A 26,038-nucleotide genomic window follows, 5' to 3' on the forward strand; every position below is an offset into this window, starting at 1 on the left:
GATAACAATTCAGTATATTATTGTGATTTTATTATATACTATTAACTGAATTTGTATTTTCCCCTGCAGTTGAGTATGTTCACCTTTCCTATCTCTTTCTCTCTGTGTTCCAGGGTCCCATTGATAATGACACGGTGGTCCATGTGGCCCTGATTGCTGAGAGCCAGAGGTATGTGATGGGAAAGATAAATAGAAAACTGTGGGTGGTAGCTATGTGTCTCTGAGATTAGAGAATAGTACAGTTGAAGTCGGAAGTTTACATACACTTAGGTTGGAGTCATTAAAACTTGTTTTTCAACCAAACTATAGTTTTGGCAAGTCGGTTAGGACATCTATTTGTGAATGACACAAGTCATTTTTTCAACATTTGTTTACAGACAGATTATTTTACTTATAATTCACTATATCACAATTCCAGGGGGTCAGAAGTATACATACACTAAGTTGACTGTGCCTTTTCAACAGCTTGGAAAATTCCAGAAAATTATGTCATGGCTTTAGAAGCTTCTGATAGGCTAATTGACATAATTTGGGTCAATTGGAGGTGTACCTGTGGATGTATTTCAAGGCCTACCTTCAAACTTAATGCCTCTGCTTGACATCATGGGAAAATCAAAATAAATCAGCCAGGACCTCACAAGTCTGGTTCATCCTTGGGAGTAATTTCCAAACACCTGAAGGTACCACGTTCATCTGTACAAACAATAGTACGCAAGTATAAACACCATGGGACCACGCAGCCATCATACCACCATAGAGATGACCGTACTTTGGTGCGAAGAGTGCAAATCAATCCCAGAACAACAGCAAATGACCTTGTGAAGATGCTTGAGGAAACAGGTACAAAAGTATCTATATCCACAGTAAAACGAGTTCTATATCGACATAACCTGAAAGGCCTCTCAGCAAGGAAGAAGCCACTACTCCAAAACCGCCATAAAAAAGCCAGACTACGGTTTGCAACTGCACATGGGGACAAAGATCGTATTTTTTGGGAGAAATGTCCTCTGGTCTGATGAAACAAAAGTAGAACTGTTTGGCCATAATGATCATAATTATGTTTTGAGTAGAAAGGGGGAGGCTTGCAAGCTGAAGAATCCCAACCCAACCGTGAAGCACGGGGGTGGCAACATCATGTTGTTGAGGTGCTTTCCTGCAGGAGGGACTGGTGCACTTCACAAAATAGATGGCATCATGAGGCAGGAAAATTATGTGGAAATATTTAAGCAACATCTGAAGACATCAGTCAGGAAGTTAGAGCTTGGGCGCAAATTGGTCTTCCAAATGGACAATGACCCCAAGCATACTTCCAAAGAAGTTGTGGCAAAATGGCTCAAGGACAATAAAGTCAAGGTATTGGAGTGGCCATCACAAAGCCCTAACCTCAATCCTATAGAACATTTGTGGGCAGATCTGAAAAAGCGTGTGCGAGCAATGAAGCCTACAAACCTGACTCAGTTACACCAGCTCTGTCAGGAGGAATGGCCCAAAGTTCACCCAACTTATTGTGGGAAGCTAGTGGAAGGCTACCCAAAACGTTTGACCCAAATTAAACAATTTAAAGGCAATGCTACCAAATATGAATTGAGTGTATGTAAACTTCTGACCCACTGGGAATGTGATGAAAGAAATAAAAGCTTAAATAAATCATTTTCTCTACTATTATTCTGACATTTCACATTCTTAAAATAATGAGGTGATCCTAACTGACCTAAGACAGGGATTTTTTACTAGGATTAAATGTCAGGAATTGTGAAAAACTGAGTTTAAATGTAGTTGGCTAAGGTGTAATGTAAACGTCTGACTTCAACTGTATGTGTACGTGTGTGTGAGAGAGTCTGTGGTAGTTTAGAAAAATGGTTGTTTTTCCTCCCTCTCTCATCTGTGGTGCTATTGCACTGTGCACATTAAGCGACTGGCCAGTGTGCAGTCTTCATCTATTAGCACCCTAATTTAGCTGTGGAGCCTGTTAACCTGTCCTGCTGTTCCAATCAGATGGCAGGTTTTCCTCAGCAGCTAACCTAACACTCTGCCTGCTCACTTCCTCCAAGCCTTTACCTAATGCTTGTTTCAGAGGATTTTTCAAGGTGTAGCTTGTACAAAACCATATAACTTTAATCATTAAACCCTTACTGAACCCTCTCTCTGGCTAGGACGTGTAGACAAACTCTGTGTGATTTTTTCCCTCTGCAGTAGAAGTGACCATCCCCCACCTCAGCCTGACCCTATTGTCCAGTGGCAGAGGCCAATTCACACCAATGTGTTAGGGACCAGGTTGTCAGGGAACAGATTCAGCTGACCTGGTCAGCCAATCAATAGCCTATCCTGGGAGCAGGCAAACCCCACTCTGCCTCTCAACACTTCAGTTGTTTCCAAGAGGAGAACAGGTTGAGACAACCTCTGTAAACTCCCATCCTCCACATCAACTCACATTTGAACCTTTCCACATGGACAATCCTTCTTCTGGACTGTTGTTTTCGTGTGTCTTTGACCATAAAATCACTATACACTATTCACTACAACACTTTCAGTAGTCTATCCTCCTTCTTGTTTCCTGTGTGTCTGGTTATTTAACGTGTCTTCTGTACACCTGTCTCCTACTGGTCATTTACGTCCTCTAACCGGCACCTCTATCGGAGTCCACCACCAGTTGGTGGCGCTCTTTTTCATAGCTAATGTACTTTTGGCCACCCAGACTGTTGGGCTTCCTGAACAGTCCCGGCTATGTAGCCTAACAGTGTGTTGTGTTGTGTTGCAGACTGCAGGTGTTTCTGAACACCTATGGCATCCAGACTCAGACACCCCAGCAGGTGGAGCCCATTCAGATCTGGGCCCAGAAGGAGCTGGTCAATGTGAGTTATAACACAGAATGAAATATGAGTGATATTCGTCACTATCTTTTTTTGTTGTTGTACCTTTATTTAACTAGGCAGGTCAGTTAAGAACAAGTTCTTATTTACAATGACGGCCTACCGGGGAACAGTGAGTTAACTGCCTTGTTCATGGGCAGAACAACAGATTATTACCTTGTCAGCTCGGGGATCCGAGGCTACCTGCCGCACCCAAATGGGTAACACCACATCCTGACCGTAGGCCTGCTGCGAGCCCAAACGTTGGTCATTAAATGCTCACTGCAAGGAGAGACGATTGTGCAACGTTCTTGTACATTATCTGAAGGTAGGTAAATACACCTGATTTTAAAAATCAATAAACAAATCAGTCAATTACCTAGATGTCCAAGGCCATCTATCAATATGTCAGCCGAGCATATGGGCTTAGTCAATTCGTCTGACTGTCAATCTTACATCCATGTTCTATTAAGAAATCCCTCTTGGTTGCTCAATCAGTCAAAGTGAGGCTAGAGATTGGTCCGTGTGATTTACCAGTTGACCTGTGACTTGATCAATATGGCATTCAAGTCTTAAAAGTATTACTGTATTGTTGTAATGCGTATTGAAAAGCATTGGCCTTTCCCAATATATTAATTCATCTTAGAAAGGTCTGCCTCTGCTCTTCCTCCCTGTTGTTGGGCATGTAGTTATGCAGCAGTGGATTGGGTAGGTGTCACGAGCCAGGACGAGCAGCATGCTAAATATTAAATCCCATGCGTTTTGAATCTGTTAAAGGCTGGGCCACCGCTCTGCATTGCGTCGCTCGCTTCATCTCTCTCTGCCGTTCGATTGTGTTTACAACAGCTGCTTGACAACAGGAGAGCGGCAATTACGTCCAGCAGCATGTTATTTATCTCAACCCAGGTGGCACAGCAACAGCGCTGCCAAAATAGCTTCCATTTGCCTCGGTGATGCCTCCCCAACCCCTCTGCATGTCTTTTGACCCATCTCCCAGCGATCATGTCTATAAAAGCCAATGGGTCATTCCACCAATTCTTGGTGCCTTCTGAGAAGTGTAACTTGGTCCAAAAAAACGTTTTGATTTCAACTAATTTGAACATTCGGTCATAAAGAAAACACATTTTCCCATCTCATGAGGTAATTTATTATTATTATTTTTTAAATACTATAGTACGTGCCAAATAAAGTAACAGGGTTGACAATTTTCTTATTGAACCTTAACATGAGGGACAGATGTAAATGAATACCTAATCACATGAAATGCATTATACTCTTCAGAAATTACTTTGTCAAAGCAACAAAACAATTAGGGCTTTCTAATTGATGGTGAAACTTGGGAGACATTTTGGGAAAATCTTACCAAAGGTGATGCGGTTGACAGAGGGACATGTCGAAATGCTGCATTTTGGCACTTTAGCAAGCCGCTATTCAATTGAAAACACAATTGATTGAATTCTCAATGTGGTCTATATTTCTACTTTAAATAGCAAATAGCAAAAGGCCCCCCTTTTCGTGGAACGACCCAGATGTCTCGGAGAGAGGAGAGCAGGTTTTTGATTGATAAACGGAGACACTGCGACACTAAAGCCTTCTGTTACAACAGTCCTCATATCACCCAACCTAATGACACACTCAGAGTGTAGCCGTCTTGATGGCATTAGCAGCAATCACATTAGCAGTTTGGTTGCTTTCAACTGTGGTCTGAATGAGAGGACTTTGTGATGTGAGCCGTATGCTGTGCTGTGTTCATTGGTATTCCATAGGCAGGGACAGGGAGCTGTGGGTGCAGACAAAGGTTCACACAACGTCTCTCCTCAAACAGGAGGCATGGCCAGGGGCGCTGGGAATTTGTTGTGCGACTTAATTCTGAATAAATGTTTCCCGTCTTTGTGAACTCTGCTTTTTTTTATATTATCATAATATTCTGTTAATTGCTTGATTCTCCTATTATCTTTCGTGCTTTCCATCCATGTATAATTATTTTCCAACTCATTCGAAGAAGGGGAAAAGCAGGAGGAGTGGCAGAGCTCTATCTAGTGGTAGGATGTACACATTGCTCTTTGGTAAGACTGGTTATTGCTGTGTCTTGAAGCTGGTTAGCTACGTTTCCTGCAGCGCCACTGAAGTATGTAGTCAGTGTTATTGACCAGGAGCATTTATAGCCTGGTGTGGAAAGATAAGGGCAGTATGAAACAGAGGTCACATGGACTGCAGTGTGCCTCTCCACATGAATGGATCAGGTGGTGTAAAATCAATGCCCATTATCTGCTTTGTTGCATTATAGATTGACAACAATTTTCCAGATCACTCTGGCATACAGGTTGTTACCTCTATTTTAGTTTGAGTGTCTTCAGGAAACAGACACTCTGTGACCTTGTACCATTTACATAGCTAAAATTGAATTAAAATATATTTTAAATATTCAAATTCCATTTGCCAAGGCAATATTACAACAAGACCATACCAGGCAGAAGTGAAAGAATGGGGAGCAGTGAGGGCCGACCCTGACTGACGGAGCCTACTAACTAACTGAGCTACTTGGTGTTGAGCTTTACAGCAAGGGCCTGCAATATATCTCTGCCCTCTGACAACTCTCCAGTAAACCCACTTGCACCATGGCACTAAACAGACCCATAGAGGCTCCACAACAGAGCCGTCTTATGCAGGCTCTGTAGGGGCCATTAACTACTGACACGTCTCATAACTTCAGAGGGAAGTAATTTTAGATTATGGATCGCAACAAAATAAAATCCCCCAGGGATATGAGAATGATTGATCTTTGGAGGTGCAGTGAAAATAGACAACTTTCCCTGCCTGGCATTTTTAAAATGACTCCCATTATGATCTCTGTCATATCTAGCTGAGTGTGTTGTCAGATCTGAAGGCTGGATATGTGTAAGAGAGGCAAGGAAGGTAGCTAGCTATGTTGATAGCAGTTGTCGATTGATCTGTGACTTGCCTGGAGGAATAGAAGGAAGGTAATGCTGTTGTGGTCTGTTTGTTAGTGTCAGCTGTAATGTAAATGTCATTGGTCAATAGGCCACAGTCCAAGATTTTATGTGTAATTTTAAAACTAGGCTTATAAAAAAAAAAACTCAACTGAAATATGTATGTATTTTTCTTTCCCCCCCCCCCCAGGCGTACCGCTTCCTGGCCATCAATAAGAAGCTGGGGCTGAGTGGGCGTCCAGAAAGGCCAGTGGGCTGCATGGGGACTTGCAAGGTGAGTGTTCACCACTCAATGCTAGCACATACTCAGAGGTCATGGGCATACCACCACCTCCTCACTGATTAACATAAACCAGCACTTCTCCATGTGAAACCACATGTCAGAAACAGAATAATATTAATTTACATGTACAGATATAATGTACATAGATATTATACATATTTTTGCCTTACTCTTAACATTGTACAAAGTACTGCTGCCATGCAATGCATGATGAAAATATATGTCATTCAATTTCGTAATCCACTTTGATATTGTGAGCTGCTGTCATTTTTTTGGTATTCCTTCTAGTTGTCTCCAGTGAAGGTCATCTAAATAAGTTTACACAGCTGAATTGCATTAAAAAAAATACAAAATTGCAAAATGAATCAATCACAGGTCCAAACCTATTACTAAGACAATCTTTTAATGGAACTTTTATGTGTTCTGATGGAATAGGGCGTCCTGCCAGAGGGCATTATGATCATCTCTTTGTTTGTGTGCGTCGGCGTGCTCTTGTGTTTTAGAGACGGACAGGGAGAGCGAGTGTGCCTGTGCATATTTGTGTGTTTGTTTGTGGAGGAGAGGTTGTGTGTTAGTTTTAGGAAGTATCTGTGCTCGCAGGACTGTGTTCCAGCTTCTGTGTATTCCTTCCTCAAGATCGATGGGTTGTTTTACGTCCTGTCCTGAGTCATATGTCGGTACCTCCGAGCCATCCATCTTGGCCTGCAGGATCAAGTAATGCAATGTGTCTGCTCCACTCCCCACAGATTTATCGAATCCTGGGGAAGACTGTGGTGTGCTACCCTATCGTCTTTGATCTCAGTGACTTCTACTTATCCCAGGACGTCATGCTGCTGATTGATGACATCAAGGTGAGCTGGGGTGAACTCACCTCATACACACTGCTGTTTAGACATTCGTCTGTTTTAATCCTTGTTCTGGGGCCTGCACACTCACCATGTTGTGTCCCTAACTGTCTGTCTGTTTGGTCAATGCAAGTTTAATGTGTTACATATCTTTGTATGTAGAATGCACTGCAGTTCATCAAGCATAGCTGGAAAATGAAAGGTCGCCCACTCTTCCTGGTCCTCATCAGAGAGGACAACATCAAGTAAGATCTACTTTTGTATTTTCTTCTGTACTGTAAGGGTTACTGCTTTAGAGTGTATTGGAATCCAGCACAGGAGGTGTCCCCTGTATTTGCCGATAAGAGTTTCATTATGGTCATTTATATCACTTTAGCTTGGGTGTTATGCTGATCACAGCAGTATTGATCATTATCCAAAGAGCACCTTTTAAATACAATAAAATAGCTTACCTGTCCACAGTAGAGGTTGTTCTATAGGAGTCAGTGGAATAACATATAAAACAGCTCAATACTCATTAGGTCAGGCCTGGGAAAAGGCCAGCCCGGGGGCCGTATGTGGCCCGCGACCTAGTTCAATACGGCCCGCGGAATCATGCTCAGATCACAAAGATTTTGAGATAGTAAAGGTTTGAAAAACACATTTGTTATTCAACTTAAAGCCCAATGAATACTCACCTTTGTGTCATGATTTAACTCCCACCTCTTGTGGGACATTTATTTTGAAGGCACGTATAAATAACAACTACACGAGGACAGAGAGCGACTGACAGGCTGACACACATCACAGTTACGAATAGTAGCTAGCTAGAAATTGCGCAAAAATGAGGTTTTCAAAGAAAATGAAAGTAGACAATGAATGTAGGGTGTTCCAGCAAGAGTGGACATCGAAATAATTCTTTATTGAGGTATCAGGGAAAGCAGTGCGCTTAGTGTGCAACGAGAGCATCGTTGTCTTGAAAGACTACAACTTGTCCCGACACTTCCAGATGAAGTATGCAGAGAACTGTAGGAATATGTCTTCTGAGCAGAGGGCAAATGCATTGAAAGAGTTGCAAAAGAGGCAAGGACTTCTCACAAAACTGCATTCAGCAAACAACGGAATTGCGAGAGCTAGCTATGTACTCTCCCACAAAAATTGCTAAACATAGCAAGCCATTCGCTGAGGGCGAATTCATTAAAGAATGTTTAATTGACTCTGCAGCAATACTTTTCCCCGACAAGAAAGAGCTGTTTGAAAATGTTTCCCTGTCAATATGAACAGTGACACGGCGTGTTGAGGACATGGCAGAGAATAAGGAACAACAGTTAAAAGAAAAAGGTAAAGGATTTCACCTATTTCTCCTTGGTCCTGGATGAGAGCAGTGATGCACGTGACACGGCACAGTTGTTGATATTCTTACGAGGCATAACCCCAGACTTTGAAGTTACAGATGAGCTTGCTTCAGTGTCGTCAAATGAAGAGCACAGCCACAGGGAAATGTTTATTGGAGGAGGTTAATAAGTGTGTGGCAAAGCTGGGACTGCGTTTTGAAAAGTTATCCAGTGTGACCACTGATGGATGCCCAAACTTGGCAGGAAAAAAATGTTGGCCTTTTGAAAAGGATACAAGATCAAGTAGCTGAGCTGAACCCAGATCAGAATTGTTTTTCCTGCATTGCATTATTCATCAGGAGGTACTCTGTAAATGTGTTCTGAAAATGAGCCATGTTGTGGATACATTCACTAAAGAGGTAAACTTCACAAGAGAAAAATCTTTAAACCACAGGCAGTTTGTCTCATTGTTGGAAGAAACAGAGTCAGGTCATGCGGATCTCCCCTAACACACAAACGTGGGGAAAGTGCTTAAAAGGGTGTGGGACCTGAAGTTGGAGATTGCTGAGTTTTTGCAAATGAAAGGAATATATGTGGATTTCCCTCAACTGAAAGATAAAGAATGGTTGGCTGATTTTGCCTTCACCGTGGACATCATGACCCTCATGAATGAACTGAATTCCAAACTACAAGAGAAGGGCCTTTTTGCACATCAGATGTACAGCCTTGTCAAAGCCTTCAAGGGAAAATTACTCCTCCTGACCCGCCAACTAGAAGCCAACCATCTCACCCACTTTCCGACACTACTAGTCTGTTCCCTATCAGATGACCAGCGGGAGAAGTATACATCGCTGCTGCGTGCTTTGAACGGTTAGTTTTCTCATAATTTTGAGCGTTTCAAAGTGTCGGAAAATGACATGCTGTTGGTTTCCTCTCCTTTCACCTTCAATGTGGATAACGCTCCCACAGACCTGCAACTTGAGCTTATCAATCTTCAGACTGATGCAGTGATTAAAGAAATATTCAAAACAATGTCACTGACGAGGTTCTATGTATCTCTCGATGAACAACACTTTCCAAACATTAGGAGTCATGCTTTGTGTGTGAACAAAAATTTTCAATGATGAAATATAACAAGTCAAGGCACAGATCATCTCTTACTGACTCTCAACTCTCAGCAATCCTGCGCATAGCCACGTCAGAAACTATACCTGACTTCACTGCTCTAGTCAATCCCCATCAGAGACTTCACTCCTCACACTGATTGAGCTCTCTCTCTCTCTCTCTTGTGTTTTTTGCATACCTGTTAACAAGAGTTTTGTCCGTGGTGCTGAATGCACAGTGTACTTTTCCCTCCCTGTGTAGTTCATTGCCTGTTTAATAATGAAAATACCTACCAAAAGTAGAACATGGATGTGGTTTATTCCTGTGCATGTTAAAAAAGTTAAATCAGTAGCATATCTGGATGTGATTTACAGTAGATATATCTGTCAACACAGTCATACACATGATGTATAATCCTGTAATATGATTCTGTCCCGTGATGACAAAAATATATTCTAATGTGGCCCTGCATGGAAAATAATTGCCCAGGCCTGCATTAGGTTAATATGGAGAAAATGATGACCGTTGAAAATGGTAACAGTAGAATACCCTTGGTTTCTATCCATCAGGGGGAGCCGTTTCAACCCAGTCCTGGACATGTTGGCATCATTCAAGAAGGGGAGCGTCGGTGGGGTCAAAGTTCACGTGGACAGACTTCAGGTTCTCTGCACTTTCACTTGTTTCTGTCTACTGACACTTCTTTGAGGCGTTGTGATATCTACCCTCACAATACTATTGTCAGTTCTCCTTTCCTTTGTAAATGCATTCAGATATAGTGAATATGTATGTTTGCAAATCCAATGCCTTTGAATTGCCTTCACCGAGTTCTATTTCCTACTGTTACAATGACTTTCAGTGTCTCTAGAGAGTTCTTTAGATGTTTTGATGTGACGTCTTTAAAGAAGGACACTCAATATTCCCCTCGCACCTAACTCTAGGAGCAGACAAAGGGCTCCATCCCTCATAGTCAATCCCTTTTATCATCTCATTCTTCTGGGGACATAATTCCCCTTTGCACATCTAACTGGCTGTCTTCATTTGGATGTGACTTCAGTCGGGAATGTTTGAAATCACCGGAACTGTTCCTATCCCCTGTAAATGATGTAACTAGATGTAACTATTAATTTGTGCTTCCAGACCCTGATATCAGGAGCTATTGTGGAGCAGTTGGACTTCCTTCGTGTCAATGAAGCAGAGTAAGAGCTTGTTCCTGTCGTTCCGCCTTTGTTTTGTGACACAATCTTTATACGGCAGTGGTCACCAACCTTTTCTGAGTTAAGATCACTTTCTGAGTCAAAATGCATGCCAAGATCTACCGCTCTGATTTTTATATTAACATGACTTAAAAAATCTAAGCCTATGCAACAATAACCAATTAAAAACAGTATTGTGGCAATGAGGTTTGTGCAGTAAGTTATAGGCCCAATACATTATCACCACATACTGGCTTTGCTTGAATTTACCTGCCAATTATTTTACTGAGCTGATGGTGCCTGCATCTAATTGTCAGTCTCAGCAGAGGGAGAGAGCAGCAGACTGAGGGTCCGTCTCTCAACATCCCTCCACTCTCCCTTTCCTCCACTGACACTCACCAAAAAGGGACACCGTTTTCCAGCTGATGTTGAAACTCGAGTCGCACCGCATTATTTCTGCCTCATGCACAAATTTGTGTTGTTACTCCTATGAACAGAGGAGATATTAAAAAAGACCCAAGCCGCTAATAATAACAACATTCATTCATTACTGCTGCACTGCTTGTTGTAGCGCAGAGTGGAAATAGGAAAAACGAGCATTTTGAAATATCACAGAATCAATTTTGCTGTAGATTTATTTTATGCCTGCTATGTTACTGCAGACTCTGTCATCTGAGAAATGCCAGCGGTGGCATAGTGCACTTGATTTCCTCTCCAGGCCCACCGGGAAGGCAGAGTTTGTACCTTCAGACACATGAAATGGCAATAGTTTGCCTACCCGGCACGCAGGGCAGCTGAATTGGCTGCACCTACCACCAACAATCCGAGACTAATAAAAAAATAGGAACACAAGGCTTTATCGTTGGGTTTTTTACAGAAATGTTTGGCGATCGCCTAGCAATGCCTTGGAGATCGACAAATCGATCGCGTTCTACCGGTTGGTGACCACTATTATAGAGGAATCAGTGTGTAAAGAACTTAACTTGCCTGTAAACCTGAAAATACTCATGTAACTTCTGCTGGTATAGAATCCCAGAGTTTAAGAACTTTCAGGAGCTGGAGATGCCCAAGCACTCCAAGGTAAAGAGGCAGACGAGCACGCCCAATGCCTCAAACCTGGAGCAGCAGCCTGAGATCGACATTGAGGAGTGGAAACACAAATCCACCAACGAGATCATGCAGAAATTCTATGTGAGTACGGCGTCGATATTAGGACAACTTCAATCAAAAGTTGATGGGTGTTTAATGTAGCGCTCTAGATCTGACTCTAAACTGTCATTACACTCCTATGGCATGACCTTTGACCTCTTTCTGTGTTTTTGTCTTACTCAGGACTGTGACTGCCTGGCCAGTCAAGCACAGCTTGCCAGTATTCTCATGAAGAAAGAGGGTCCTGACTTCTTTGCCAATGATGGTAGGCACAGAATCAAAAACACACATGCAAAATGGTGTTACTCTGTTAAAGTAACAGTCCAGTGAAAATCTATTTTTACTAATATTCTGTTTGCTCATACCCAAATAATGTTGTTGACTCGTCCTTTACTTGTAATTGTAGCCAAAACATAAATGAGAAAAACCTCTCAGTAAAACTCACTCAAACTTGTTATTGAAACAAACCGTTAAAAAAAAAATACACTTGAAATTTGCTTGGATAATGACATCATCCTCTTCGGCCGAGACAGGCCGTGATTGGTCCAGCAGCATTTTTTTTTTTTCTTCGGTGGGGTGAAGGATCCTTCTCGAGACTCAGGCTCAGGAGTGCACATTCACTGCACACAAGCAAGCTAGCTAGCAAGCCAACAATCCACAGTTGCTGTTATCAAAAAGGACAAACCCTATGCAACAACTCTCGCCAATCACTTCTATTTCAAATGATGTGGTTTGTAAGAGTTGGCCTGCTGGCTATTTAGAAGCAGTTAGCTACCTAGCATGCTAATGTTAGCTATCGCGACTAACTGTAGCCAGCAAGAAAGCAAGAAAAAGCAGATCCTCCACACAACAATCATCTCTCCATTCCCTTCTATTTTAAATCGTGTGGTTTATAGCTTAAAGTTTTATGTCAAGAGGAAACCTAGTTAGCTGTTGTTGACTGAAATACAGGTAACTGCCAAAATAAAGGAAACATCAACATAAAGTGTCTTAATAGGGTGTTGGGCCACCACGAGCCAGAAAAGCTTCAATGCACCTTGGCATAGATTCTACAAGTGTCTGGCACTCTATTGGAGGGATGCGACACCATTCTTCCATTTGGTGTTTTGTTGATGGTGGTGGAAAACGCTGTCTCAGGCCCTGCTTCAGAATCTCCCATAAGTGTTCAATTGGGTTGAGATTTGGGGACTGAGATCACTCTGTTGTTTTCTAACAGGCCAAGCAGGGGCACAGAGAAAATGTGCTTTTTAATATCCTAATTATAATGTTTTGGAAGGACATCTATTTAATTCATATTGTAATTAATTGTAGGTAATATTTTTGTAACATTGAACAGATACTTTAACACTATTCATCAGAGCCAGACTAACGGGCCAACTAGCCCCAGGGTGGGAATCAGTGCATCACTGTAAATGAAATGTCCATAGCCTAATCCATTTAGCACCCCATGACTAACTGATAATAAAAATACAAAATGGGGTCAATTCAACCAAGGAATAGTCTATGCAGCTAGTGTCAAGAATAGCAGTGTCTTGGCAAACACTGTTTTCAGACCCATGTTTACATTGTTTGTTTTACATCATTTCTAGAATATATCCAGTGATTTGCATTGCTCAGTTCACTTACAGAGGCCTTTTTAACTGTTTCCAGAGACCCTAATGGAAGACATGGAGAGACTCTACAGAATAGCTGGGACCAGAAAACTTTGGTCAGATTTCCTTCTTTCTCTAGCATATCATTCCCTTTCCATTTAACCTGAAATAATAGTTTGTATTTTATTTTATGTGGCCGATGATATCCTTCCATTTACAGTACCTCTATGAAGAGCCTTCAACATTTTTGCCTTTCAGATACTTTTTACTGTCGTTTCAAGATTTAAATAACATTTTCTCTTGTTCTCCTATGTCTGTCTTCATCAAAATTGTAAATGTATCCACTGAATTCCAAACTATTGTAAACAATTAAAGACATTTCTACGGGTGTAGGCTGGCGGTGCGTTACGCTGCAGCCGTTATCAAGAAGTTTGCCAGTTCTATAGCCCCTCATATCACCACACTGGTGGTCCATGGCAAGCAGGTAATGGAGTAGAGTTGATGTGTAGCATGTGTGCTGTATTAGCTCAGCTAGCCACTCAGTCACTGTGCACAACGTGTACCATTAACTGTGAGTGCTATGCTTCGCTCATGCGCTACTTCCCTCTGCAGCACTGTCCAATTGCTCTCTATGGAATCGATCAATTTCACGTTCACGTGCTCCGTTGGCCTTTTTGTTCTGGCCGTTGTTGTTGTTGTGATGGTTCGGCTGTGTTATGGGGAACTGGTCGTGAGTTTTCATATTGCTCAGCGCTACGATTGAACATAATTGAAAAGAGACCTGAGAGTCAGAGAGTGGAACAGCCCATAATCCAGCCGGGCTCCACCTTGCTCTGGAACCACATCAGTACTTGGTCCAATTTCCTTTCTCATTTATTTAACACGGGTTAATAAGTGGAGCTTGAAATAACTTCCTTTTATATGACAAAACATCAATGGTTTAACATCACAACATGCCCTTTGAGCATTTAGCCTGACATTTCATGGACAAAATATGTAGACGTATAAGCTGTAGACCATATCAGTGCTAAAACGATATGAGCACAATTTACTATAGGTATAGATGGCTGGGTGATGAATATTGTTGATACGATGAAAGTACACCTTTTTAAAGCTTAAAACACTGTGTTTTCTCCATTTTATTTGGAAATCTATTGAGAATGTTTTTTTTAAGTTCATGTGTATGGCTAAACAACCCTGAATGCTGCCATGTAAACTCCCCTCCAAATGTATTTGGACAGTGAAGCTAGAACTTTTATATGGTCTCTATACTCCAGAATTTTGGATGTGAGATCAATATGTTTCATATGAGGCACAAGTAAAGGATGTCATCTTTTTATTTGAGGGTCTTTTCATACATATCTGTTACCGTTCAAAAATGACATCTCATTCCAAAACCGTTTAGAAAAAAACATCTCATTCCAAAATCATGGGCATTAATATGGAGTTGGTCTCCCCTTTTGACGCTGTAACAGCCTCCACTCTTCTGGGAAGGCTTTCGACTAGATGGTGGAACATTGCTGTGGGGATTTGCTCCCGTTCAGCCACAAGAGCATTAGTGAGGTCAGGCACTGATGTTGGGCGATTAGGGCTGGCTCGAAGTCGGCGTTCCAGTTCATCCTAAAGGTGTTCGATGGGGTTGAGGTCAGCGCTCTGTGCAAACTGTTGCTATAAAGAAGCACAGAATTGTCTAGAATGTCATTGTATGCTGTAGTGTTAAGATTTCCCTTCCCGTGGCCTATCCCGACCATGAAAAACAGCCCCAGACCATTATTCCTCCTCCACCAAACTTTACAGTTGGCACTATGCATTGGGGCAGGTAGCGATCTCCTGGCATCCGTAAACCCGTGATTCATTAACCGGACTGCCAGATGGTGGAGTGTGATTCATCACTCCAGAGAACGCGTTTCCACTGCACCAGAGTCCAATGGTGGCAAGCTTTACACCACTCCAGCCAACGCTTGGCATTGCACATGGTGATCTTAGGCTTGTGTGCGGCTACTCGGCCGTGGAAACCCATTTCATGAAGCTCCCGACTAACAGTTCTTGTGCTGACGTTGCTTTCAGAGGCAGTTTGGGATTCGCTAGTGAGTGTTGCAACTGAGGACAGATGATTATTATGCTCTTCAGCACTCGGCAGTCCCGTTCTGTGAGCTTGTGTGGCCTACTACTTTGCGGCTGAGCCGTTGTTGCTCCTAGACATTTCCACTTCACAATAACAGCACTTATGTTTGACCGGGGAAGCTCTTGCAGGGCAGAAATTTGACAAATTGACTTGTTGGCAATTCCTAGCACGCAAGTGAAAAAGTTACAGATGCACAAAGATCATACCCCCAAAACATGTTAACCTCTCACTATTACCAATAACGGGGGAGGTTAGCATTCCGGGGGGGGGGGGGGGGGTGCCTCTAACTTCCTCACTCATCATTATTCACGATTCATTCAAGATTATCCGTAATCATCATATCATCCATATTAATGTGGAAGTGTTCAGAAACATATTATATTCTTATTTACAATAAAAGTGACTCCAAAATGACACAATACATTGTTTACCATTTATTTCTATTGGGCACAACATAATCTGAAGCACAACCCCCCAAAAACTGCAAATGCTTCCAACAAGTTTGTAGAGTCACAAGCTTGATGTAATCATTGAGTGCTAGTAATATAGGGACCAAATACTAAACTTTTGACTACTTTAAAACACTATAAGTGAATACGTCCAAATGAGGGGACTAGATACATAAAGTGCTTTCATTTCTAAACGGTAAAACAGATTTATAAAAGAAAATACCCTAAAAAAAAAGGTGACATTCTGTACTGTCGCCTATAAAACATTTGATCTTAAATCCAAAATGCTGGAGTATAGAGAGACATTTTAGTTTTAGCTTACTGTCCAAATAAATATGGAGGGGAGCGTATGTACCATAACTACAGCCCATGCCTGTTGCTTTTTCCTCACAGGAACCCAGCAAGCATGGGGAGACGTACTGCACAGTCACTCTAGTGAATAATGCAATCGTAAAATAGTGAACATGGAAATATGTGAAAATGAATAGGCTGAGTCAGGAGACAACAGCAGGAGCCAGAGCTGAATTCATGCGGTGGAATCTTCATTTGGAACCACTGCCTGTTCTGCTAGGCTAGGCTAGGCTAGGTGTCCCTGAGGGAAGCACCCACCATGCTAATAGATTTCCATTCTATGGGGATGGCATCTTGTGTTTTGATCAGTTCGCCATTTAGTTATTTATACAAAAGTCCTTCTGTTGCAGGAAAGGAAGTTTGTAGAGTTGTGGTTTTACATGTGCAGAATCACAATGATGATCATTTATTTGACAATCTGGAGGTGAAATCCAGAGTCGATTTAGATTTGTTTTTCATTTGCTTAGCAAAAAAATCAATACTTGACGTGTAAAACAGTAGCACAACAAGGCTCTTTGTACTGTATAGACACACCGGTGGACATGAGTGGGACATGCCACACACATGACTTTGTTTTAGAACTTCATTACACGAATCGCACCTTCAGTAGTGTGACTCAAATCACGTTACAGCACATCAGCCTTAATGTCATGGTTATACTGTATGTGTGGTTCTTATGATAGAGAACACAGCTGACTACATTGTTATCGCACTGTCATTATGAACTGTTCCTACTGTAGTTGTATTGACACATATAGCATTGACCCTATTAAGGATCTCCTTGTGTTTTTGTTTACCAGGGGGGTTGTACGAATCGCAGCCAGTGTGATAACTAAGCTAGTGGACAGCATTGCCCCAAGTATTACTAGTGTTTTAGTGCATGGCAAGCAGGTAAGTGGACATTTGAAAATGGGGGAAAATTATACAGTTGAATAATTTATGTATTTTATTTTTTTGTCACATCAGATGCCTATTTCGAAACACAATCTTAGTGTTCATTGATTATCAATGAATTGGATGAAATGATGTCCATTTTGAAAGTATTAGGAATGTTCAGTTGACAGTGAGCTCCTCATGCTTTTGTCCTATAGGAAATGCTTAGTGTTATTGCAGTTGCACGCTTCGTATTTCCCAGCTAACTCACTGTGCTTTAGCCCTGTAGCGAGGCTGTTAATATGTTTCATATAGTAACCTGCTGAAAGTGTATTCCTGGGTTTAACAGGCTCTATGTATGCTGTGACCTGACCTATAACCTATGACCTAATACAACCCGTTCCCTTGGATTTATATGAAGTGAGCTGCCTAAAAGTATAACGTTTTATCATTATACATTTTTTTTCTCAAATATTACTTGCTTCTTAGCAGTCCCCATTTGTGGCCTCATTTTCCCACCCAAGAGTTTTGGGGGGTTCATTACTATGAAGTACCTCAAGGTGTGAATCTGCATGTAGATTGCATCGTAGAGGGAAAACTATTCTGGACTTGATGAGAAAGATGGTTTTGAGCAAGAGTTGTCTGCACCTGTCACCTGGTAGGACATGTTTAGATTACACTTAGTAATATTAGAAGCGAGGTACAGATTAAAAGCTGTGATTTACCATCTAACTGGAGAGCATTAGTCTGCAACCATATGTTTTGAGGGGCTATTTTTCAAAGGGACATTAAAGCATATCTTGTTGTTTTGGAAGAATAATGATTACCCAGGTGTAATTTTCTTCTGGCCTTTATGCTTTGAAAATAAGAAATATCACAAGATAATCTTGGTCATTATCTTTTATCCCATGTTCTACTAGGTGGGGGGGGGCACTTTTACAGTTTTGAGATGGAGAGATAGTTTAAGCGAAGGGGATACGGAAACATCAGCATTTCTACATAGTATTGCACACTATCTAGTCAGTCAAAAAGTGTATAGGTAGAGGGATGTCACCCATAAAATAAAATCTAATGTTTTTATTTCAACCTTTTGACTATTTGCTTCTTGTTATCCATGTAAACACATCTACCTTTCTGGTTCGTCACTCTGTCCTCTTAGAAAAATAATCCCCACAAAACAATAACAGAACAGCAGACATTCTTCTGATGCTGGCTGGGCTGTGCTCTGTTGCCAGGTAACACTGGGACTGTTTGGGCATGAGGAGGAGGTGATCTCCAACCCCCTCTCACCTGGGGTCATCAAGGGCATCCTCTACAGCAAGTGCTACGGGGAGAGGGAGGCCGTGCTGCAGCAGGAGCTGGTCATCCACATCGGCTGGATCATCTCCAACACCCCCGAGCTGTTCAGCGGCATGCTCAAGATCCGCGTCGGGTACGAATAGAGCCCGGGAGGAATAGAGCTAGGCAGGCTGTAGCCATGGCCATTCTGATCCTACAGCTGGGTGGTTGTTATTCTGTTTGTCTCTCAAGTTGTCTGTTTGAGGATAGCCATCTGTGGTTATGAGATGCATTGTTTTTGCTTCGTATTCCGCTGGTATTGGTGTAGGTGGATCATCCAGGCCATGAAGCATGAGTTGGAGATCCGAGCAGGTGACATGTCACCCCAGGACATTTACCAGATGTCCCCCAGCGATGTTAAACAGCTGCTGTTGGATGTCCTTCAGCCACAACAGCACGGCAGGTAAACGCACGCACACACACCCAAGCCTCCACACACACATTTTTTATTCTATTCTATTTTATTAATCTCCCTATTCGTTACCCATCCCAGGTCCTGGATCAACATGCGTCAAATCGATGGTTCCCTCAACAGGACTCCCCATGGCTTCTATGACCGAGTGTGGCAGATTTTGGAGAGAACTTGTAACGGCATCGTAGTGGCAGGGATCCATCTCCCACAGGTAGTGTTGGTTATTGCCACAGTGACATTATAATCCTTTATTTACATCCTCAAACTCCACATTTAATCACATCTCTGAAGGACCACACTATAGGCCCCCTTTGACAGAGGTGAAATTCCCAAAAAGACTGCATATTTGAAGTATATTAGGCTGCTTGGCCCAACAGTTGATTCAAAAGGATGGTTTGAATGCAGGAGATCCTCAATGCATCGCATATACCTCACTATTAAATAAATGTCTGTTTATTTGACTATGTGAGTTAGTCTTTTTGGTAATAATTGGTCATCAGGGTGTTCTTGCCTAAAGCGTTACTGTTAAAATCTCCCACTTTCCTTCCATTGCAGCAACCTACACTATCTGACATGACCATGTATGAGATGAACTTTTCTCTGCTGGTGGAAGACACACTGAAGGACATTGTGCTGCCTGAGTACAGGCAGATAGTAGTAGAGGTAAGGGCCAATTAGATTTCACTGTAATTTACAGCTGCATGTTTTCCGTACACTACTCTTGGTCAAACATGACCCTCTATTGACTATCTTACCCACGCATTTCATCTAGTAACATTTCCACCACATTGGGTTTACAATACAAAACATACTAATTGTACACACATATTATCATGGCTCTACTTTCTTACCTGCCCTAATATCCATGGTTGCAGCTGCTGATGGTGGTGTCCATAGTGTTGGAGAGAAACCCGGAGCTGGAGTTTTCAGAGAAGGTTGACCTGGACGTTCTGGTGAAGGAGGCTTTCCATGACTTCCAGAAGGACAGGAGTCGGGAGGGGATGAATAAACCGGTAGGTGCCTGCCCTACACTCTCCGCTAGACTCACAGAATCTAAGGTTGGGTCAGACCACTGTCACGCGAGCTCCTTGGAGTTCATGTAGCATGCAAGCTTAGCTGTTGTACGCCCACGATGATGTACAGTACAAGTTATCTCAGCTAAGTCGAAGCAGACCGCATATTCGAGGGGAGGGTACCTTGGGTGCTTTGGCGATAATTTGGATGGGAGTAATTGTGTTACTTGTTATTCATATCAGATTATTTCCAATCTGAATAGTTGTTCATTCTGCAGTTCGTTGCTGAAAAGCAGTGCTTTGTTATAGAGCTTTCGACAGTTTGCACTGTATATAACAGTACTGCTAGTTTACAATGAAAAAAACATTGTTGTCCGCAGGATGACATGGAGGAGTTCTATAAGACACCTCCGATGGGCAGGAGAGGCACCTCCAGTTACCTGACCAAGGCTGTGATGATTCAGCTGCTTCAGGGAGACGTGAAGCCCTCCAAGGATGACCCCTGCTCAGTCAGCTAAACGAAACCCGTTCAGCGGAGTTGAGGAGTCCACCTCTACTGTACTTCGTTGAACTACTAACAACATGCTAAATTAGTCAGCAGCACTGACTGTTGTTCCACCAGCAATACCCTTGTTCTGTTAGCTTCAAGCTATTAGGACAGAATGTATCAGATCTTATCAACACCGTTACTACTGATAACAACATTGAACTCTTACCCCCTGAAATCCTTGCATGTAGACTTGTTTGTATAGCATTAGCATTGTAGGGCAGACCAGTGCACACTTTTTTTGTTGTCTAAGTCTTAGAAAGTCCAGGTCTTTTTGAAAGCCTGGTCGCTGTATTTTTCTGAATGTGGTTAATACACAGTCATTTGAGTTCCTTCACTCTTAATAACATGATATATTCATTAAGTTGTTTATGTGTTTGCACGTGGTTTGAGTGTGCCGACCCAGTGTAGTGAATCTGAATTAGAACTTTTTCAATGTGTGTGACGATTGCCATTGTGTTCCGCCACTCGATCAAGGGGATTTTGGAAGCTCAACACTAGTTTCAAAAAAATAAACTTGTGGAACCTGTGACATCCTGTTGATTTATTTGCTTGGGTTCGTCATGTTTGAATTTCGTGGAGCGTTACCCCTGCTGTATAATATTGGCCTTGTATCATTGAAGCTAAATGTGTAAAAGGCTTTATAATCACAACATGGTGTAACATGTTTCTGTTTATTTTGCCTGCAGTTGCAACAGAAATGTCATGATTATTCAAGCGTGTCTAGTTGTTCCTGGGGGTATGTGTATTGTATTGAATCCCACCACTAGTAACTCCCACTCATGTCAGCTTAGCTGCAGTCATACCAATCTCACCGCTGGAGCTGGAAAATCACACCATTTGACATACAAAGGAAGGGTTAGACACTGAGAAAAGCAGAGGAATTATTTCTGCGTAGGACTCAATACATCATTTACTTCAGAATCTGTTCTAAAGCTGCTCCAACACTTGGACAGGAGAATGGGATTGATAGATCGAGAAACGCTTAAAAAGGTCATGGTTGCAGGGAAGGTTGTTTCAGTGTTCTGAAGCGAGGAAGTTCATAAATAAGGGTGATATTCAAACCATGCGAAAGTATGCTCATCGTGCATACAGTACATGTATGCTGTAGTTATTATTAGTTAGAGCAGAGTACAAAGTCTGCCATTTAGATCATGTATGAAATGACAGTGGCAATAGCATTTGTGGCGAGCAATTTATTAATATGATACACTGTTATGCATTGTACACCTCTGCCTGATGCTTCATTAATTGAAGAAAGCATTTCATAGGAAAAGCAAATATGCTGGTTATATATGTTACACTAACTTGATACTTTATGACCGGACTCATCAATTCACAGTTCAATTAAAATCTGCAGAGCAGAACAATCTTTCATATTTACCGAGCAAGGCCGCATCCCCTCCTCGTCCCTGTAAAAGGTGTAATGTTTTCTCTTAAAGAACTCCCATAAAAGTTAACTGTGCATTAAAGCCAGAGTATGTCTTTTGCTGGCAGCAGTAAAAGCATTTATTTGCCAATCTGTCTCGAGCGTTTGGGCCTGACAGTCAGAGCTTTATTCCTGCTCCTTCTACACCAACACTCTGTACCATGAAGGGCATCAAAGACTGTGCCACTTGAAGAGGTCTAAGCCAATGTTTCCCTTTTTTTCGCAAAATGATTATAGTCACTTTATGGTCTGAACCAAAGGGCTGAATAAATAATGAAAGTTAATGTAAAGTGTGTGAAAGTATATTTGACCTACAGTTTTTCTTTGTGTCATGTTAGATGATAGTGGCTGTAAGTAGGTGAGATCCTTTTTCACAAACTCCAGTATGTTTCTATATCTCGGTATTCTGTCTTTCTCACCGACTCTCATGTTGCAGATACTGACAACAGGCGTGGTTTTTTTTTCTCACCTACTCTATCTCCCACTTCCTGCAAAATGAGTTGGTAATTTCGCTTTCAATTTTGCATTTACTATTTCAGTCGAATCCACGCATCGCATGGATGCATTTAAGCACTGACCAAGTGTGCGTGGTCTGAAAGGAGACATGGAAGATGGTTTCAAGCTGCTTTGTGATCATTTTATAGATATTCCATTCTGTTTCTGCTTTCACCAACTTTGTTGGTCTTTGGTCAATCATGATGGGGCCATTAAAAAAAAAAACGTTATCACAATATAGGTCACCTCTTTGCTTCAAAGCCATGGTCACCCCCTCCCTTTAATTTACATGCACACCTCAAATAGAAAAAACAAAACAAATATTCACACAAAACAAAACATAAATGATTGACTGTAATGTTACACAGAGGTCTGAATAGCAGTGTCTGCTCTCTGCCGCTTCTCTGGACTTCTCTGCCAAATCCTCTGAAAGGCGAACGCGTACAGAAAGGGGTCAACACAACTGTTAACAAAGGCAAGGCACTTAACAATGTCCCGTGTCAACTCCCTAAAGGTCTTCAGTTTAGCAGATGTAAAAAGGGTGTGAATACTTCAGTAAGATAGCTGAGATGTCCACAATGTTAACAACATAACCAGGAACCCAGAGAATGATGAAGGTCACAGTAAATCCAGTGACCAATCTGGTCATAGTTTGGGTGCTGAAGAGGGCTGTCTGGTTCACTCGCCTGTGAAGGAATAAATAAAAGGTGACCAGAATGGAACCCAGAACAAAACTCACCAATGTCTCAAAAAAAAAAACAGCCACTCTTTCCCAGTCCGATTCAGTGTGTCTTTGACATCTTAGACCAGAACCTGTAACCACTATATTCCTTGTCGCAACAGCAGGCCCGGTTAGGATGCATGCAAGCCCCAATAGTGCAAGTAGGAATACCTTCTCACCTCTCCTTCCCAGCCTGGCCCACTGATGGGGGTAGAGAACCGACATGTAGCGCTGCACACTCATAGTCATAGTCATGATATTGATATATAGGCTGCAATAGACCATGAAGGAGAAGAACTTGCAGAGCCCACGGCCAAGATTCCATCCACACAGGAGGGAATAGATCCGCATAGGGAGGGAGGCCAGACACAGGACGTCAGAACAAGCCAGATTCAGCATCAGTTTCAGGGTGACATGATCTATTTTTACCTGGCGCAGAATGACCACCACAAACATCTATATTTGCAGGGAGGCCCACTAGGCAGCACAGTCCCATCAGTGTACTGGATACAACGTTGCCAGGATTCCTTGAGGTGATGATGGAGATGGAGATGTTGAGCTGATCCATGGTCATGACTTGAGAGAGATTGGTGTCTGAGTGGTGTGAAGTCAGGAAGCTCAGTTCTTCACGCGTGCCCTGTGCATTGTCTATTTTGAACCACATACTGCGCCTTCATAAAGTATTCATAACCTTTGACTTATTCCACATTTTGATGTGTTACAACCTGAATTCAAAATTGATACAAATACAAAAAATCTCACCCACCTACACACAATATCCCATAATGACAAAGTAAAAACATGTTTTTAGACATTTTTGAGTCTCTACTTTTATATAATGTAAAATACACAATTTCGAATTTTGCTACATAAGACCAAATCCAGGTAGTGAGTCACAAATGTGGACACAATGCATTTAGAAATGTGTTGAGAATAACACAATAACAAAAACAAAAAAAGTATTTCCATTAATGTCCTGGTTAAAACATGTTGAACATTTACAGCTAACCCACATGAACATCTATTAAAGTATTCTATAGTCTAAATACTGTAATATTACTATATTTATATACTATAGTATTCACTAGTGCTTTTGCTGACTTTACTTTAGTATTTACTGTAATGTTTTTGCGGACATTACTAGTATACTATAGTATTCACTATAGTGTTTTAGCGGACTTTACTGTAGTATTCACTATAGTGTTTTTTGTGGACATGACTGTAGTATAATATAGTATTCACTATAGTGTTTTTTGCAGACATGACTGTAGTACTATATTGTAGGTTAACACTTCATTTGGATAGTCCATCTGTAGATGCTCTAGACCCCTCAAACTCAACTCTGGACATCGAAGCCAGTTCCACTGCATTTTTTTATTGTTCCGCTCTAATCAGGGACTGTATATTCTACAGTATTCTACAGTCATGTCCGAAAAAACACTACAGTAAATACTACAGTCATGTCTGCAAAAACACTACAGTGAATACTATAGTAAATACTGTACATACGGTGGCAAGAAAAAGTGTGTGAACCCTTTGGAATTACCTGGATTTCTGCATAAATCGGTCATAAAATTTGATCTTCATCTAAGTCACAACAATAGACAAGCACAGTCTGCATAAACTAATAACACACAAACAATTATACGTTTTCATGTCTTTATTGAACACGCCGTGTAAACATTCACAGTGCAGGGTGGGAAAAGTATGTGAACCCTTGGATTTAATAACTGGTTGACCCTCCTTTGGCAGCAATAACATCAACCAAATATTTTCTGTAGTTGCGGATCAGACCTGCACAACGGTCAGGAGGAATTTCGGACCATTCCTCTTTACAATACTGCTTCAGTTCAGCAATATTCTTGGGATGTCTGGTGTGAATCGCTCTCTTGAGGTCATGCCACAGAATCTCAATCAGGTTGAGGTCAGGACTGGGCCACTCTGTTGTTGATTTACTTCTGTGTTTTTAGGTCGTTGTCCTGTTGCATCATCCAACTTCTGTTGCGCTTCAATTGGCGGACAAAGCCTTACATTCTCCTGCAAAATATCTTGATAAACTAGGGAGTTAATTTTTCTGTCGATGATAGCAAGCTGACAAGGCCCTGAGGCAGCACTGCAGCCCCAAACCATGATGCTCACCCCACCATACTTTACAGTTGGGATGAGGTTTTGATGTTGGTGTGCTGTGTTTTTTTTCTCCACACATAGTGTTGTGTGCTCCTTCCAAACAACTCAACTTTAGTTTCATCTGTCCACAGAATATTTTGCCAGTAGTGCTGTGGAACATCCAGGTGCTCTTTTGCGAACTTCAGACGTGCAGCAATGGTTTTTTTTGGACAGCAGTGGCTTCTTCCGTGGTGTCCTCCCATGAACACCATTCTTATTTTGTGTTTTCCGTATCGTAGACTCGTCAACAGAGATGTTAGCATGTTCCAGAGATTTCTATAAGTCTTTAGCTGACACTCTAGGATTCTTCTTAACCTCATTGAGCATTCTGCTCTGTGCTCTTGCAGTCATCTTTGCAGGATGGCCACTCCTAGGGAGAGTAGCAACAGTGCTGAACTTTCTCCATTGATAGACAATTTGTCTTACCGCGGACTGATGATCATCAAGGCTTTTAGCGATACTTTTGTAACCCTTTCCAGCTTTATGCAAGTCAACAATTCTTAATCTTAGGTCTTATGAGATCTCCTTTGTTCGAGGCATGGTTCACATCAGGCAATGCTTCTTGTGAATAGCAAACTCATTTTGTGAGTGTTTTTAGGGCAGGGCAGCTCTAACCAACATCTCCAATCTCATCTCATTGATTGGTTAGCTGACTCCTGACTACAATTAGCTTTTGGAGAAGTCATTCATCTAGGGGTTCACATACTTTTTACAACCTACACTGTGAATGTTTAAATTATGCATTCAATATAGACAAGAAAAATACAATAATTTGTGTGTTATTAGTTTAAGCACACTGTGTTTGTCTATTGTTGTGACTTAGATAGACTAAAATGGATA

The 26,038-nt window shown here is 41.7% G+C and overlaps 1 protein-coding gene and 1 pseudogene across 4 annotated transcripts in view; one reads left to right on the plus strand and one right to left on the minus strand.

Moving 5' to 3' along the window:
• The window catches only part of LOC139411359 (phosphorylase b kinase regulatory subunit beta-like), an 81,911-nt gene extending 60,992 nt beyond the window's left edge, over positions 1–20,919 (plus strand). For 2 of the 4 annotated variants that reach the window (XM_071157629.1, XM_071157631.1), the window contains 17 exons: positions 114–169; positions 2,759–2,852; positions 5,991–6,074; positions 6,830–6,934; positions 7,091–7,173; positions 9,915–10,005; positions 10,483–10,541; positions 11,567–11,729; positions 11,871–11,952; positions 13,338–13,395; positions 13,673–13,763; positions 18,313–18,509; positions 18,684–18,818; positions 18,909–19,038; positions 19,383–19,490; positions 19,703–19,840; positions 20,221–20,919. In XM_071157629.1, the coding sequence (XP_071013730.1) occupies positions 114–169; positions 2,759–2,852; positions 5,991–6,074; positions 6,830–6,934; positions 7,091–7,173; positions 9,915–10,005; positions 10,483–10,541; positions 11,567–11,729; positions 11,871–11,952; positions 13,338–13,395; positions 13,673–13,763; positions 18,313–18,509; positions 18,684–18,818; positions 18,909–19,038; positions 19,383–19,490; positions 19,703–19,840; positions 20,221–20,358 (1,812 nt within the window). In that variant the 3' untranslated portion in view covers positions 20,359–20,919. Of the gene's footprint in view, positions 1–113; positions 170–2,758; positions 2,853–5,990; positions 6,075–6,829; positions 6,935–7,090; positions 7,174–9,914; positions 10,006–10,482; positions 10,542–11,566; positions 11,730–11,870; positions 11,953–13,337; positions 13,396–13,672; positions 13,764–17,004; positions 17,096–18,312; positions 18,510–18,683; positions 18,819–18,908; positions 19,039–19,382; positions 19,491–19,702; positions 19,841–20,220 lie in introns of all 4 variants that reach the window. The other 2 variants (XM_071157630.1, XM_071157632.1) reach the window with 1 other exon arrangement.
• A 1,752-nt stretch (positions 20,920–22,671) lies between these two features.
• LOC139412414 (somatostatin receptor type 2-like) lies at positions 22,672–23,696 on the minus strand (annotated as a pseudogene).
• Positions 23,697–26,038: the final 2,342 nt, after the last annotated feature.

Source organism: Oncorhynchus clarkii, chromosome 6 (genome assembly GCF_045791955.1).
Source record: "Oncorhynchus clarkii lewisi isolate Uvic-CL-2024 chromosome 6, UVic_Ocla_1.0, whole genome shotgun sequence".
NCBI classification, from domain to species: Eukaryota; Metazoa; Chordata; class Actinopteri; order Salmoniformes; family Salmonidae; genus Oncorhynchus; species Oncorhynchus clarkii.